A 15,848-nucleotide genomic window follows, 5' to 3' on the forward strand; every position below is an offset into this window, starting at 1 on the left:
CTGTCTGATCCATTTGAGTGCTAATGCTGCTAAATGAGCCAGCTGGCTAGTGCTAATACAACTTCCCTCAGGTAATTTATTGTCCATTAGCGCTAAAAATGGAGGATGAGGTATATTTGCCTCGGAGCCTCACTCTTTTGCTCCCTTTGACATCAAAGCGGTGAGAGAGTCGAAGCGTGGACGATCTCATTTGATGCTCAAATAGGCGTATTTCTTCTCTGAATGGCACTTTATGTGTGCTGTTACAACAGTCGTCTGCATTTGTCTAGATGAGATACTAGTTAAGAGACTAGAGGAGAATAATAGAAGAGGCTGTGACAGGATGCTAGCAGATACCCATAGACTTCCAGTCATTGCGCTAACGTTAGTTAGCATTGGCTTCCGAAACTACCTCTAACTTCCTTCATACAGGACACAGAGACATAGAAATGGTATCCACTAGTTCATATGACTCTGGGGAAGTAGATACATGGCCTCATTGCTAAAATCCCGAAGTATGCCTTTAAGCCAGTCACGGATCATGATGGGTGCGCCAACGTTGTACAGGTAACAGCAAAAACAAAGGAACCTTGAGTAAATAATGGATACAAATATATTGAATGCAGGTGCTTCCACACAGGTGTGGTTCCTGAGTTAATTACGAAATTAATATCCCATCATGCTTAGTGTCACATATAAAGATGCCCTTTTGCCCATTATTTTGTCTACAATGTCTAGAAGAGATCTCAACCCAACTGAACACTTATGGGAGATTCTGGAGCGGTGCCTGAGACAGCATTTTCCACCACCATCAACAAAACACCACCAAATGATGGAATTTCTCGTATAAGAATGGTGTCGCATCCCTCCAATAGAGTTCCAGACAAATGCACCGTGGCAATCTATGCCACGGTGCATTTAAGCTGTTCTGTCGGCTCATGTTGGCCCAACGCCCTATTCAGACACTTTGCTGGGGTTTCCTTTATTTTGGCAGTTACATGTAGGTAATCAGTCAGTATAAAAAGAGACCTGGTCTAGTGCTCTTACAATTAATTCTCTACAAGGGTTGCACAAATCCCAAAGTTCCAAGGTTTTTAAGAAGTCCCAGTTGGAGGATTCCTGGAATTAGGAGGGACTAAACTAGGATTTCTGAAAAACTTGAGAACATTGGAAGTTTCATGTGAAAGTATTTTAAGGTGCTTTTATGTAAACAGTATCACATTGACAAACGCAGACCAGGCTACAAGACAGTCATCAGGCTTCTTCTTAAATTTACAATGAACACTAATGGGATCAAGGCTAGTGAATTACAGGTCAACCCTGAGAAATCAATCTTTCTAATGGTCGGTCTAAAGCAGCTTTGCTCTGATATAACAGTATTGGGAAAGTTCAACGTGATACCTTACCACAGCAGGTCTCTCATTGTTAACGAATAGAAATCAGGCCATTAGCTAGGTAATAATAACATGGTCTTATGAATCTTTCATTTTGGGTCTGTGTTCAGCACCACTGCCTATTTGTGTGACCATGGATTTCTGCATATATTCAGTTAATTGGTTTTACAGTGATTTCAAACCTCTCCTCGCAGCCTGTCCAATGAATTTGCTCTATTCCAGAGCTAGCACTACTGGTTAAACTTCTCAACTAATCATTAAGCCCTTGATTAGTGAATCAGGTGTGTGGTAGTTCTAGGGTCCAACTAAATTGTGAAACATCTGGGGGTCCCTGAGGAGGGGTTAGAGGCCTAATAGGTTTGTAAGTCGCTCTGGATAAGAGCGTCTGCTAAATGACGTAAATGTAAAAAGACCATGGAGTTCCTCACCTTGAAGATGCTTGGCTCTTTGATGCCCAGCTGGGCCATGTTCCACAGCTTCCCCTGGTGTCTGGGATGTCTGGTGCGATTGCCAGAAGGCTTGGGTCCGGCCAACCACACCACAGCGATAGCTAGCATGAACCCTAGTCCCACTCCCAGCAGCATACCCCCAAAGTAGGTGGGCAGTGGCAACACAAAGTACCCGTAGACCAGCGCTGTAATGATGATCAGGGTGTAGTGTGGAATGCTGGGTGGTGGATCTTCTCCCTCTGACTTGTCGTCACTGCATAGTTCCGGACTGCCACTAGGGGGCAGTCTGACTTGGCTGCATGTATTGTCCGTTCTGTCTCCATAATCCCCCTCGGTATCCTCAAAGTCCTCACTAGACAGGATGCAGAAGTCCTCGTCCTCCAGCTTGGCCAGGGCTGACATGGAGCACTTGTCCAGGCTGAGAGAGGTGGAAGCGGAGGAAGACATCTTAGGACTTCTGGTGTGACTGGTGTCAGCAGTGGGATTTGGCAAGCCAATGGAGCTGGCTCCGTTTGTGGTTCCTTCGGACTCCCAGTCGCCCCCGGTTTCCTCCTCCTTGATGCTGTAGTTGTTGTTGTTGCTCTCCGGTTGGCCGTTGTTGAGGGATGCCAGGCAGGTGAGCTCCGAAGCACTGGACGAGAGCGCTTTGGACCGAAACGCACTGCTTCCAATGCCACCGCTCTTGTCCTCCATGATTTTATTGAACAGCTGGAGAGGCTCGTAGATGGCCTCGGAGAAACGGCGCTTGGTGTCCTCGATGCTCGCCTCCACGGACGCCTTGAAGAAGTTGCGGCTGTCTGGGGAGGTGAGCGTCGAGGAGGGGGCAGTCTTGGAGTCACCACCGGCGACGACGCCCACCGGGGCACGGGATTGGGTGAACTGCTTGAAGAGGTGCAGGTTGAGGCGGGAGTCCGAGAGGCGGTAGGGCGAGGAGGAGGAGGAAGGGGGGGATTCCTGGGAGGTGTCAGAGGAGAGTGACTTGACCAGGGTTTTCATCAGGTGGCGGTGGCGCACGGAAATGGGGGCAGCGGGGGAGATGGAGACAATCTCAGAAGGCTCGACGATGTCAGAGGATAGAGACTTGACCAGGCTGAAGAAGGGTTTGTCGCTAGATTTGGAGGGAGAGGAGTTGGAGGCGGAGGCAGGGGAAGGAGAGGAGCTCTTCGGTTCATAGGGTAATGTGGAGGCGATGGAGCTTTGAGGACCAGTTGAGGACGACATAGGCAGAACTGCAGCCTGAGCCTCAGCTCCTTCAAGGATCAGATCCTCGCTGGCCTCCAGGGCCGTCACAATGCCTGGGTCCTCCTTGGGTCCAGCAGGGGGAGGAGGAGAGGACACAACTGCACCATAGAGCTCCTCTTCCTCCTCCTCCTCCTCCTCCTTGCCCAAGGGCGAGAAGTGGATGGTGATGGACTCCCGGGACAGCGAGCCCTGGACGTGGAGCTTGGGCACGGCTGGCGGCCGTGAGGCTGAGGGAGGAGGAGCTTTGACTTTGTCTGCATGGCTACTCTGGCGGCTGGCCATCACAGTGCTCCCGCTGGGTCACAGCCTAGGGAGAGAGGGAGAGAGGGCAAAGGTTACACACGTCTCCATACTGTATCATTACCAAACAAACTCTCAACTACAAACAGAGTATACGGTGTTAAATGGGTATTAATATTATCGACCACACGTAGGCCTATGCAAATACACACACATGAACATGAACCTACACAAACAGGAGGGCAATGTTAGACATGTAGGCTATATAGTACATGATGTCCCCATAACGTGTCATTATCAGACAATCTCAACTCAGCCAGAACAAAGAATGGGTTCAACAATGGGCATTAGACTGTTAAATCGAGGTTTGGAGGAGGAACCTACTATAATAGCAGGGCTAGAAGGCGTATTACTTAGCAATTAACAAATGTTAATCAAGCCATGTTACAGTAGCCGATTCCTATGAGATGGCCCCTATAATATATTTCATGAAAGCAGGGCCAAATCAATGAGGGGAAATGTAATTAAGCCCTTAAAGACTTCCCCTGGCTGAGCCCTTTCCTTTGATAGGGGATGGAGTCCAACACAGCTCTTACAGGAAACACAGTCTCCTGACAAGCATTGCCACCACACTGAGCGATCAGCTGGCTGGCAGGGCTGATACTATTTCCTAGTCTTTGGGTGGCTAATATTGAAATCACGGCTACTATAGCAATGATCCCGGATACCCTAGACCCACTCCAATTCGCATACCGCCCCAACCATCCACAGATGATCAATCTCAATCGCACTCCACACTGCCCTTTCCCACCTGAACAAAAGGAACACCTATGTGAGAATGCTGTTCATTGACTACAGCTCAGCGTTCAACACCATAGTGCCCACAAAGCTCATCACTAAGCTAAGGACCCTGAGACTAAACACCTCCCTCTGCAACTGGATCCTGGACTTCCTGACGGGCCGCCCCCAGGTGGTAAGGGTAGGCAACAACACGTCTGCCACGCTGATCCTCAACACTTGGGCCCCTCAGGGGTGCGTACTTAGTCCCCTCCTGTACTACCTGTTCACCCACGACTGCGTGGCCAAACACGACTCCAACACCATCATTAAGTTTGCTGACGACACAACAGTGGTAGGCCTGATCACCGACAACGATGAGACAGCCTTATGGGAGAAGGTCAGAGACCTGGCAGTGTGGTGCTAGGACAACAACCTCTCCCTCAATGTGAGCAAGACAAAGGAGCTGATCGTGGACTACAGGAAAAGGCGGGCCGAACAGGCCCCCCATTAACATCGACGGGGCTGTAGTGTAGCGTGTCGAGAGTTTCAAGGTCCTTGGTGTCCACAACACCAACTAACTATCATGGTCCAAACACACCAAGACAGTCGTGAAGAGGGCACGACAACACCTTTTCCCCTTCAGGAGACTGAAAATAATTGGCACGGGTCCCCAGATCCTCAAAAAGTTATACAGCTGCACCATCGAGAGCATCCTGACCGGTTGCATCACCGGCTGGTATGGCAACTGCTCAGCATCTGACCGTAAGGTGCTACAGAGGGTAGTGCGTACGGCCCAGTACATTACTGGGGCCAAGCTTTCTGCCATCCAGGACCTATATACTAGGCGGTGTCAGAGGAAAGCCCAAATAATTGTCAAAGACTCCAGCCACCCAAGTCATAGACTGTTCTCTCTGCTACCGCACGGCAAGCGGTAACGGAGCGCCAAGTCTAGGACCAAAAGGCTCCTTAACAGCTTCTACCCCCAAGCCATAAGACTGCTGAACAATTAATCAAATGGCCATCCGGATTATTTACATTGACACCCCCCCCCCCCCCCCCGCTGCTACCCGCTGTCTATTATCTATGTATAGTCACTTTACCCCTACCTACATGTACATTTTACCTCTACCCCCGCACATTGACTCGGTACCAGTACCCACTGTATATAGCCTCGTTATTGTTATTTTATTTTGTTACTTTTTATTATTTTTTACTTTAGTTTATTTGGTAAATATTTTCTTAACTCTTTCTTGAACTGCATTGTTGGTTAAGGGCTTGTAAGCAAGCATTTCACCTGTTGTATTTGGCGCATGTGACAAATAAAGTTTGATTTGATTAATCACAAGGCAATCCCTATAAATAGCACTGAATCGATTGTAAGAGTCTACAGACAGTCTACGATATCACAAGAATGCAAGAAGGTAAAGCAGCAAGGAAGGTTAGAAGATAGCCTAATAAACTAAGACAGGGAATGGTAAATTCATCAAAATCAATGCAGGCTTTCCTGGAAGTTACCAAGTTTTACATTGACATTTTAGTCATTTAGCAGACGCTCTTATCCAGAGCGACTTACAGGAGCAATTAGGGTTAAGTGCCTTGCTCAAGGGCACAGACAGATTTTTCACCTAGTCTGCTCGGGGATTAGAACCAGCGACCTTTCGGTTCCTGGCACAACGCTCTTAACCACTAAACTACCTGCCGCCCATGCAGTTCACATGACTGCATGGTTATATGGATGAATAGATGACTGCATGGTTATCTGAATATGAATCACTCTTTTCCCATTCCCAGAGGGAGAGAAAGGCTTGAGTGGGTAGAGGCTGTGTCTCTTTGTGCTTGTTCTGCGTCAGCCTTCTCAGCAGGTCGGTCACCCCACACCCACACCTAGTGATTATAACCCCGCTGTGACACCACCAGGTGAGACATTCTCACACACACACACACACACACACTTGATTTAAGAACACACATCATATGCAGGGATACAAATGTGTGTGTGTGAGACACACTCTCCCTCCTTTTCTGTGTCTTTCTCTCACCTGCACTCACACACCCCTCAGAGCTATACATAAAATGGCAGACTAATTCTTTGAAGATTAATCCTTTATAAAGGAGAAAGTGGAGCTTGTTTGAAGCTTGTTGACGTGGGGACGGAAATAGTAACTAAGTGGGATGGATTGTACTCTCTGTGATTGCCACAGAATGGGAACAAACACTTTCACAACAAGCTATGAGGGACCAAAATATCCATATAATTAGATATTCCTAATTCCCTAGTTGTAATTCTAGGAATGGATTGAAACCCGTGGGACAGAGTGACATTTGGGACTGGTGTCTAGTTGGTTCATCATATGACCCTTGGTCTGGACGGCGATAGAGAGCAAACAGAGTGAGATCATCATCCAGCCCACATATGACAACGCACAATACAGGCTTGTCTTATGACTGCTTGTGTCATTGACCATAAACAAGAGACTTCGTCTAGGAAATAATGGCAAGCGAGAAAAACAATGGATGGGGAAGCCATACTGGGAATTCAACTGTGTAGAATGGACCAAACACAGGCTACCTTTCGCCTATAGGTAGGATAGTCATACTGGAATGACAACCATCCCTTTGGCATACAAACATATAATGAATTCACTGAATTCACCAAACAAACATACTGTACCTTTTACCTACAGTATATAGGTGAGCTATTCTTCCTGTAATGACAACCATACCTTTGGCATATAAACATAACTGTTGTTTATGCTATCCTTTAACGAATATAGTCCTTCCTTATTCCAAGCTTCCTAGGCTTTTTATCATTTAACTGTATACTTTTATGTGGTTCAATGATCATTTAACCATTATTATAGCAATAGACCCTGGGCAATGGTCTCCGAGTGATGTAACAAGGCGAATGGTGATGTGATGTTTCCACTAGGCTAAGACGCCACAACTGCGTGCGTCACATGACCATGGTATCCCACTCACAGTCACTGGGGAAGTCACGGTGGGATGGAGATGGCTTTGGAAGCAGCTAGGTTAACAAGGTACCGTTTAGACACTTGCGCTTGTTATTTGCCCTAGTTGTCAGGTGATATCTCGTTTCTCTAGAGAGACTGGAAGTGACCAACTGAATGGCTCTGGGTAGAAGTTACCTGTAAACACAGATCTAAGAGCAGTCTACACTCCTCTATTCATAGCCTTAACCACTTAGGAGGGAGGAAGCCAAACTGACCTCATGTCAGCATATACTGTAGGCCTCGGGGCAAACGGTCCTACTCCAATGAAGCCAGTGAGTGGATGAGCAGGGGAAGCTCAATCACATGTCGCAAATAATGATGTAGTAAGTCCTCACTTATGGGAAGAAGGGTATTAGACCTAAAATATGCCTATATCTCAGAGCCTAGGACAAAAACACAGTTTAACTTATTCTGTATGAGAGATAGTCTAGAACTGCCACCAACCCAACCCCCTCAATACTGAACCATTTAAGACTGACGCGGTTGAAACATGACCTTTACAACATGACAGTGAAAACCATTACCACTTCAAACCCGTTTGACGGTTATTACATTACGACTGTAGTCGACTTCAAAAGGGGTTGACTGACAGTAGCCTTGGCTACATAATGGATCTATTCTCGTGTAACGCTTGATTAGGCTAACGCTTGATTAACACGATTAACATTGGAAAGGCTTGCCATTAGGATCAATGCAAATTTGGATTTACATTTAAAAACCAGTGCTTCAGAAAGAGAGAAGAGCAAGTGCCATATTTAGATACCTCCAGACATCGAGCTATGGTTTTGGAGACCGCAAGTCTTCTGCAGGTGAAATGGACACCTAACTTGGCCCTCCAGCGTGCAAGCACAGTCTAACTGATGCATGCCATGCATTACGGCTGCACAATTCATCAAATGTGTATCTAAATTGCAATATTGACATGTCGCAAGAGGCTGCAATGTTTTTGAAACGCCATTCATGTCACATTCAAATGTAATAAGGGTCCCCAGGGAAACTGACCAAAACTTTGGTTCCTACCCTGTCACAAAAACTTTTACTATACCCGTTTTTCTCATTAGTTGTCATGCCAAACACCAACCATAGAATCGGAATACTAATTTCATTTTTATGATTACAACAGTTCACCAAAGAGTTGACCTAAATCGCAACTAAAATCACAAATCGCAATATTTGGTTTACAACAAACATCACAATTTGATTATTTTCCCATATCGTGCAGCCCTACTGTGCACATACGCGCACAAGTTAACTATACACATACAAGCACAGACACAGGCAAACATGCACTCACTACTGTAAGTCGCTCTGGATAAGAGCGTCTGCTAAATTACTAAAATGTAAAATGTAGATGTTACACTTGGATTTCCTATAGAAAAAGCTGGTCAAAATCAAACCCCTTTCTAAAACTATTTGTAATCTAAACCCTCAAATGTGCTACTTAGGCCTAACAATCACTGACTTTGTTAGCGTGATCAATAATAACCAATATATTCAATTGCTAATAATAAGAAACATGCCAATAAGACTTTCTTTGCCATGGGGACAATGTCTAATCCCTGAAGTGACGTCAGTCCCCAGCCGATTCACCGCAGACACAGCAGGACGGACTCAGACTGGACTTGACCACTGTCACATGTCAGGGGTGAGCCAGCCAAGCCAGGTCATTAACCACCCCCGTCCCTGCCTGACCTCAGGGTCAGCAGCAGGCAGCAGCACAATGAGGCCATTCTACAGCCATGTGCTGTAAACCACAGTAATAGCTCTCATTTTAAACCGGATGGTTCGAGCCCTGAATGATAATTGGCTAAAAGACGTGGTATATCAGACCGTATACCACGGGTATGACAAAAAAAGTACTTTTTACTGTTCTAATTACGTTGATAACCAGTTTATAATAGCAATACGGCACCTATGGGGTTTGTGGTATATGGAAATAACACGGCTAATGGCTGTATCCAGGTACTCCGCGTTGTGTCGTGATTAAGAACAGCCCTTAGCCGTGGTATATTGGCCATACACCACACCTCCTCGGCTTTATTGCTTAATAATAAAACACATGGGATGCATCCCAATGGCACCCTATATAGTGGCCATAGGGTTCTGGTCAAAAGTAGTGCACTATATAGGGAATAGGGTGCCATTTGGGACATAGAAATCAGACTAAAGCAGGATTAAATACCTGCCCTTAATCTCTCTCCACCACTAGCTCTTATTCTCTTGAAATCACAGGGTGTCTCAGGGGGAGTGGGATATGCAAAAAAATTTGTTTCCAATTCACACCACACACTTGTGAAACAGGACAAATATAAGCACCCCCTATTTGACTTGTCCTCAGTCTCTTCCTCAATTCTCCCCATTTCTCTCTCACTCAACCTCATGAACACAGAACAGCACTACTTTGTTCTCTATTACTGACATAAATCATCATGACTTGACAACATAAAACAACAAGGGGTTGTGTGTGTTGGTGTGTGTGAACTGAAGTAGTCCCTCTTCCTATAGTTGTGTGGTTACATGTGACAACAAGTGTGTGTACTGTACACGTGTTAATGTGAATGTGTGTCTATAAGCCTGCACTGGTTGTCCCTCCTCCCCTATAGTCCTGTGCTAATGTGCCAGTGGAGGCCTGTATGACTGAAATGGAGTCATCAGATGCTAGGCAGTGGAGAGGCTAATTACTGCAGTGACGGGACATCATTAGATACTGGGCTCTGAGCTCAGACAGCTGTTCACGCACGTTCACTCCCACGAGATGACACACAGTGCATTAGTGTTTGTACGGTACACTGAAACTTCGGTACTTTTTCCATACTATAACATGAAAAACGGTTTGGTAGAATTGTGTTACTTTTGGTTCTTCTATCAAATGTGGCTCACGTTTGGAAATCAACTAAATGCATTGAACTTATTCGTATTAATTTGCCCAAGTTTATCATCAGACATGAACAGAATGCATCAGTGATTCGTATTCCCTGCAACGTTCTGAAGAGGATACGGCCCATCTGGTGTGTGCGGTGAGCGTATATCTACCACTTTGTGTAGCCATTAACAATGCTAATGATAACCGTCTTCGGGTAAATGGAAAGGCTTTCCAAAAAAACCTTCTCAATTAAAAGTTAACTACAAAGTAGCCTATGCCTACCTGGCAGAATCATTCATTTTTGCATCAATCCAGTAGTCATTTGTTTTATAACTCCCTCACGTGCACTACAGAAACACCCCTAATCAAACAGAAGTGCTGAGTGTATGCACACTTGAATTAAAAGGGTAACTACACTTAAAAATCTACATTTCTATAATTTTTCCCAGACCTCACAAGTGGTCCCCTGATGTGGTTTAAGTATTGTTCTGGACATAGAACATCCAATTATGTTGTTTTTCTATTAAGAAAGTGTGATTTCGAGAGCGAAAACCAGAGAAATAAAATGTTTTTTTGCCGTTGGATCATTTTGGTTATCGAGTATTGTTTTGGCAACGAGTATCGTGCCTGGTATTGAAGTCAAAATTCTGGTATCATGACAGCACTACTGTGGGAATGACAGGAGACTCATCATATTTGTCATATAGGCCTAAAGAGATATCTGGATAGGTGATTTCAATGAGTGGGAAGGGCTTAGGTCAGGGGTGTCAAACTCATTTTAGCTCAGGGGCCACATGGAGGAAAATCTATTCCCAAGTGGGCCGGACCGGAAAAATCATGGTATATATAACTTAAAAACAACAACTTCAGATTGTTTTCTTTGTTTTAATACGATCAACATACAACATAAAGCTGGAGCCTGAGGACAGTGTGTCCAAAATAGTACAAGCACAACATCACTATTAATCATAAAACACGTCAAGTTTATTTGAAAATTCTAAAGAAAAAGAACACACAAACACACAATGCCTCAGTGATTAACAGAACTGTTTCACAGATCACAGAACTATATCAGGGTGTCATTTCTCAGGCAGAAATGTAGATAAAAATAATGAAATCCTGTTCCCCAAACAAGTGCAAGAACCACAGAGTCAAGAATAGGTTAAATATACAAATAAAATAAAAACAATTAAAAACAATAGCACATCAACATAAAAACATATAAACATAAAGCTGGAGCCTGAGGACAGTGTCCAAAAGCACAACATCACTATTAATCATAAAACACCTCAAGTTATTTGAAAGTTCTGAGGACAAAGAACACACAAACACACAATGCCTCAGTGATTCACAGAAGTATATCACAGATCACAGAACTATATCAGGGTGTCATTTCTCAGGCAGAAATGTAGATAAAAATAATGAAATCCTGTTCCCCAAACAAGTGCAAGAACCACAGAGTCAAGAATAGGTTAAATATACAAATAAAATAAAAACAATTAAAAACAATAGCACATCAACATAAAAACATATAAACATAAAGCTGGAGCCTGAGGACAGTGTCCAAAAGCACAACATCACTATTAATCATAAAACACCTCAAGTTATTTGAAAGTTCTGAGGACAAAGAACACACAAACACACAATGCCTCAGTGATTCACAGAAGTATATCACAGATCACAGAACTATATCAGGGTGTCATTTCTCAGGCAGAAATGTAGATACAAATAATGAAATCCTGTTCCCCAAACAAGTGCAAGAACCACAGAGTCAAGAATAGGTTAAATATACAAATAAAATAAAATCAATAGCACATCAACATAAAAACATATAAACATAAATCTGAAAGCGTTGCTCAAACTCCCGTAACAGTCCTGTTATTTTATCTTTGAACCGCTTCATGTCTGCCACATGTTGGGTCGCGCACACATTTTTCAGACAGGGGAAGTGAGCTGCATCACCACCGGCAAGTTGCGTCTCCCACAATGACAGCTTCAACTTGAAAGAACGTATGCTGTCATAATACTGCGTGACAACTTTGTTGCGCCCTTGCAGCTGTTTGTTCAAGTTATTCAGGTGCTCTGTAACATCCACCATAAATGCAAGGTCCTGCATCCATTCTGCGGAATGAAATTATAACACTGGTTTGCCCTTTTCTTCCATGAACTGTTCAATTTCTTCTCGTAAATCAAAGAAACGCCTCAGCACAGCACCTCGGCTTAACCATCTTACCTCAGTGTGGTATGGCAGGCCATAGATGTGGTCTTTCTCTCTGAGAAGGCTGTCAAACTGACGGTGATTCAGGCTTCTGGATCGGATGAAATTAACAGTTTGGGTGACCACCTTCATGACGTTATCCATTTTTAATGACTTGCAACACAAAGCCTCCTGGTGCAAAATACAGTGAAAAGTCAAAAAATCACGTCCTCCATTTGCAGATTGCACTTTCTCTCTGAACTTTGTCACAACGCCTGCTTTTTTCCCGATCATTGAGGGCGCACCATCTGTAGCCAGGCTGACAGCGCGGGACCAGTCCACTCCGACCCTGTCCAGCGCGCCGACGAGTGCGGTAAAAATATCAGCTGCTGTCGTTGTATCTGTCATCGGCACCAACTCCACGAACTCCTCGGTGACGGTCAATGTGTCATCAACTCCGCGGATGAAAATGGCCAGTTGTGCAACATCTGTAATGTCCGTGCTTTCATCAATTGCAACCGAAAACGCAATAAATGACTTTACTTTTTGCTTCAACTGGCTGTCCAAATCCACTGAAAGATCGGAAATCCTGTCTGCAACTGTGTTTCTTGTCAGGCTGATATTTGCAAAAGCCTGCCGCTTTTCAGGGCACACAATCTCCGCTGCCTTCATCATGCATGTTTTTACAAATTCACCCTCACTAAATGGTTTTGAAGCCACTGCGATTTCATTAGCAATGAGGTAGCTAGCGTTCACTGCAGCGTCACTGATGTCTCGGCTGTGAGTAAACACAGACTGCTGTTTCTTCAGACCCGCCAACAGTTCATTCACCTTCTCTCATCTCCGCTGTCCTTGAAAGTTGTCATATTTGTCGGCATGAAGACTCACATAGTGGCGACGAAGGTTATATTCTTTCAGCACTGCAACATGCTCTGAACACACCAAACACACAGCTTTCCCATTCAATTCCGTGAATAAATAGGATGACCATTTTTCTTGGAACACTCTGCACTCTGCGTCCACTTTTCTCTTTTTTGACAGAGACATATTGGGGCAATGAGGGTGCCAAAGCACATAATGTTAAAAGTAGAAGCCGTAATAAATATCGCGGGCAAAACAAAGTAGCTCATTGGCTGCACGTGCTTGACCTACTTGCTCTGCCCCGGTATAAACAGTTTGCTTGCTTAACACAATTGCTATTGCGCCATCCAGTGGACGCAATTGGAACAGCAGTTTATTTTATTGAAAAATTGCAGCGCATTTTTATACTTTTTTTTTTTTTTTAAATATTTTTTTCAAAATCATCTCGCGGGCTGGATTAAACCCGTTTGCGGGCCTGATCCGGCCCGCGGGCCGGACGTTTGACACCCCTGGCTTAGGTGTTCACAGTCGGACTCCAATCAGATAACACACACACTAGGAATGACAGACCCTAATACAGAGTTATCAGAATGCTACATAGTGACATCTGTGGGTGATGTCAATGAGTGATGATGATGTATGGTTGAGTAATGATAACATCATCATCATCATCAATGTGATTGACGTCATGGGAGAGCATGACCATAGTGGGGTGATGCGGAGTCATGCAAGTTGAGTTCTCAGACTCGAAGGAGACTTTCTTGAAATTCTATCCAAATATCCTGAGGAGGATGGTGTTCATTGTAACAAGTTTGGGCCCGTATAGGTCTTATAAATGTAATGCAAACAAGTGACAAAAACTATACCACCTACTATAATTCTCTGAAGAGGCTATGAGCTCAGCTAATTGCTAACAGGGGAGCACACATTACCAAGAAGGGACCACATGCACGGACACGCGCACAAACAAGGAAAATATAAATAGGCCTAGGTAAAAGCAATTCCTTTCAAGATAACGGTAAAAGGTGAGAGCACTAAAAAACATTTTCTAGCAATGTAAACTTGCCCCTGTTAAGAAAAACAATAGGGGGTGAAAACAAGAGGATTTAGTCCGACTTCACAGAACAGGCTTGGCAATGACCTGCCTGGTGCACTGACCTCTCCTGCTGCAGCTCATTTCCTCCTTGGTAAGCGTTCCTGGATCAGTGACCTCTGACCTCTATCCAGTCTCCCTCGGACCTCAACACAACAAAGCTATCCCTTCTCTTCAACCCATCAGAATTATACAATGTAATATAATGTCAAGAGTATCAATATTATTCATCCTTTCGCCAGCATAGGTGATAACCTGTACAATAGCAACTTTTGTATACTTTCTTACCATAATGCACAACAGGAAAGGCTGTGTCGAAGGAGCAAGAACAACGGATAATCCTATATTCCTTAATGGAGGATTGCGCAACCAGCAGTTTAAACACCAAGCTACTTGAAAAAAAAATCTGATATCCAGTTGTCATGCCGACTAACAACTTCCTACAACTCCCACTACCAACAAACCTTTCCTGGAATGAATGACTTTGTTGTTAAGGTGATGCGTTGTTGTTTTCTACCACAACAACACAAGGAATCAACAGAGGAAAATATACTTTCTATGCTTTAACCCGGACATTAGGAAAGCCATCACGCTCGCCGATATCTCATTTGCTAGCCCTAATCCAATTAGCATGTTAGCATCTGCTTAGCTTTCACATCGATTTAGCGGCTAGCTCGCCCAGCACCAAGATAAATGGGCCCTGCTGAGTTTGAGATCTTCGCTGGTCATGCTAGCTGGACTGCTAATTACAATCAGAAAGAAATAGTCTTGTCTTAATGTCTAGGCCTATCAATGTGTGGGAGCTGGTGCAAAGAATTATCCATGCAATATTCAGGTTCTAGTAGAAAATAGGATGCAATTTCAGGTCAGTAAGGATACCAAATATTAGATATATTCTTTCAACAGCCCTGCTCTCAGTTCACACTTGAAACTGAACCACATCAAACCAGTCTGAACTGGTATCTAGTGGAAAAGGTTCCTTTGGGTTGATGGCATAGGAGGGACTGCCCAGGAAATACCACCAGTATGTCACATTTAGGCTCACACTGCATGTTCATAGTAGTATTAGCCTGCGTTAAAAATCAGCCCAGGGCTGTTGATAATGCTCCTTGGGTGAAGATAGAACATTTGCTTGGCAATGGACCAGGAGTTAGTCTCATTCTTTCTGAGCCATTCTACCATGATTCATTAATAGCATGTCGCCTAGGGTCTGACAGCCATAATGTTGTTTCCATGGTAGCTTGTTTGATCAGTTTTACCCTCAGGAGAGGGGTATTTTTGCAAGTCATCTTGTATCTGCAATATGACAAATAACAGGCTGCTAGAGGGGGGGATGGTACAATAGCCTCACGTAACCAGCCCACTGTGAGGGCTTCTCAAATGTCAAACGCTGCTTTTCCAAATGGCAATCCAGAATAAATTATCTAGCATTGAGGGGACATCAGGAAAGTGGTGAGAGAATAAGTATGTGTGAAGGAGGGGAGGAAAGAGTGAGTCAAGATGAAGTCAGAATGTGCAGCGCCGTCATTGTTTTGCAGAGGCTTGACAGGTGCTTGGTGGTTATCTTCAAGATCCTAGTGCTCAAGGATATGCTGAGAAATGTGTTAAGATGAGCCAGCAAATTAAAATCTATATGCAACTCAGAGGAAGACACTATTGGCCAAAGCAAAGCGTTTCTTGAGTGTTCTTTGAATCAAACCTACCTTCCATTACCAGTCCCGAGGGGACCGACGGATACT

The 15,848-nt window shown here is 44.3% G+C and overlaps 1 protein-coding gene across 4 annotated transcripts in view; it reads right to left on the bottom strand.

Moving 5' to 3' along the window:
- The window catches only part of LOC311113512 (testis-expressed protein 2-like), a 60,748-nt gene that overhangs the window by 25,715 nt on the left and 19,185 nt on the right, over positions 1-15,848 (bottom strand). For all 4 annotated transcript variants that reach the window (XM_084156746.1, XM_084156748.1, XM_084156745.1 and 1 more), the window contains one exon: positions 1,802-3,371. In XM_084156746.1, the coding sequence (XP_084012872.1) occupies positions 1,802-3,346 (1,545 nt within the window). In that variant the 5' untranslated portion in view covers positions 3,347-3,371. The remainder of the gene's footprint in view (positions 1-1,801; positions 3,372-15,848) is intronic.

Source organism: Coregonus lavaretus (assembly GCF_964263955.1).
Source record: "Coregonus lavaretus genome assembly, chromosome: 40".
NCBI classification, from domain to species: Eukaryota; Metazoa; Chordata; class Actinopteri; order Salmoniformes; family Salmonidae; genus Coregonus; species Coregonus lavaretus.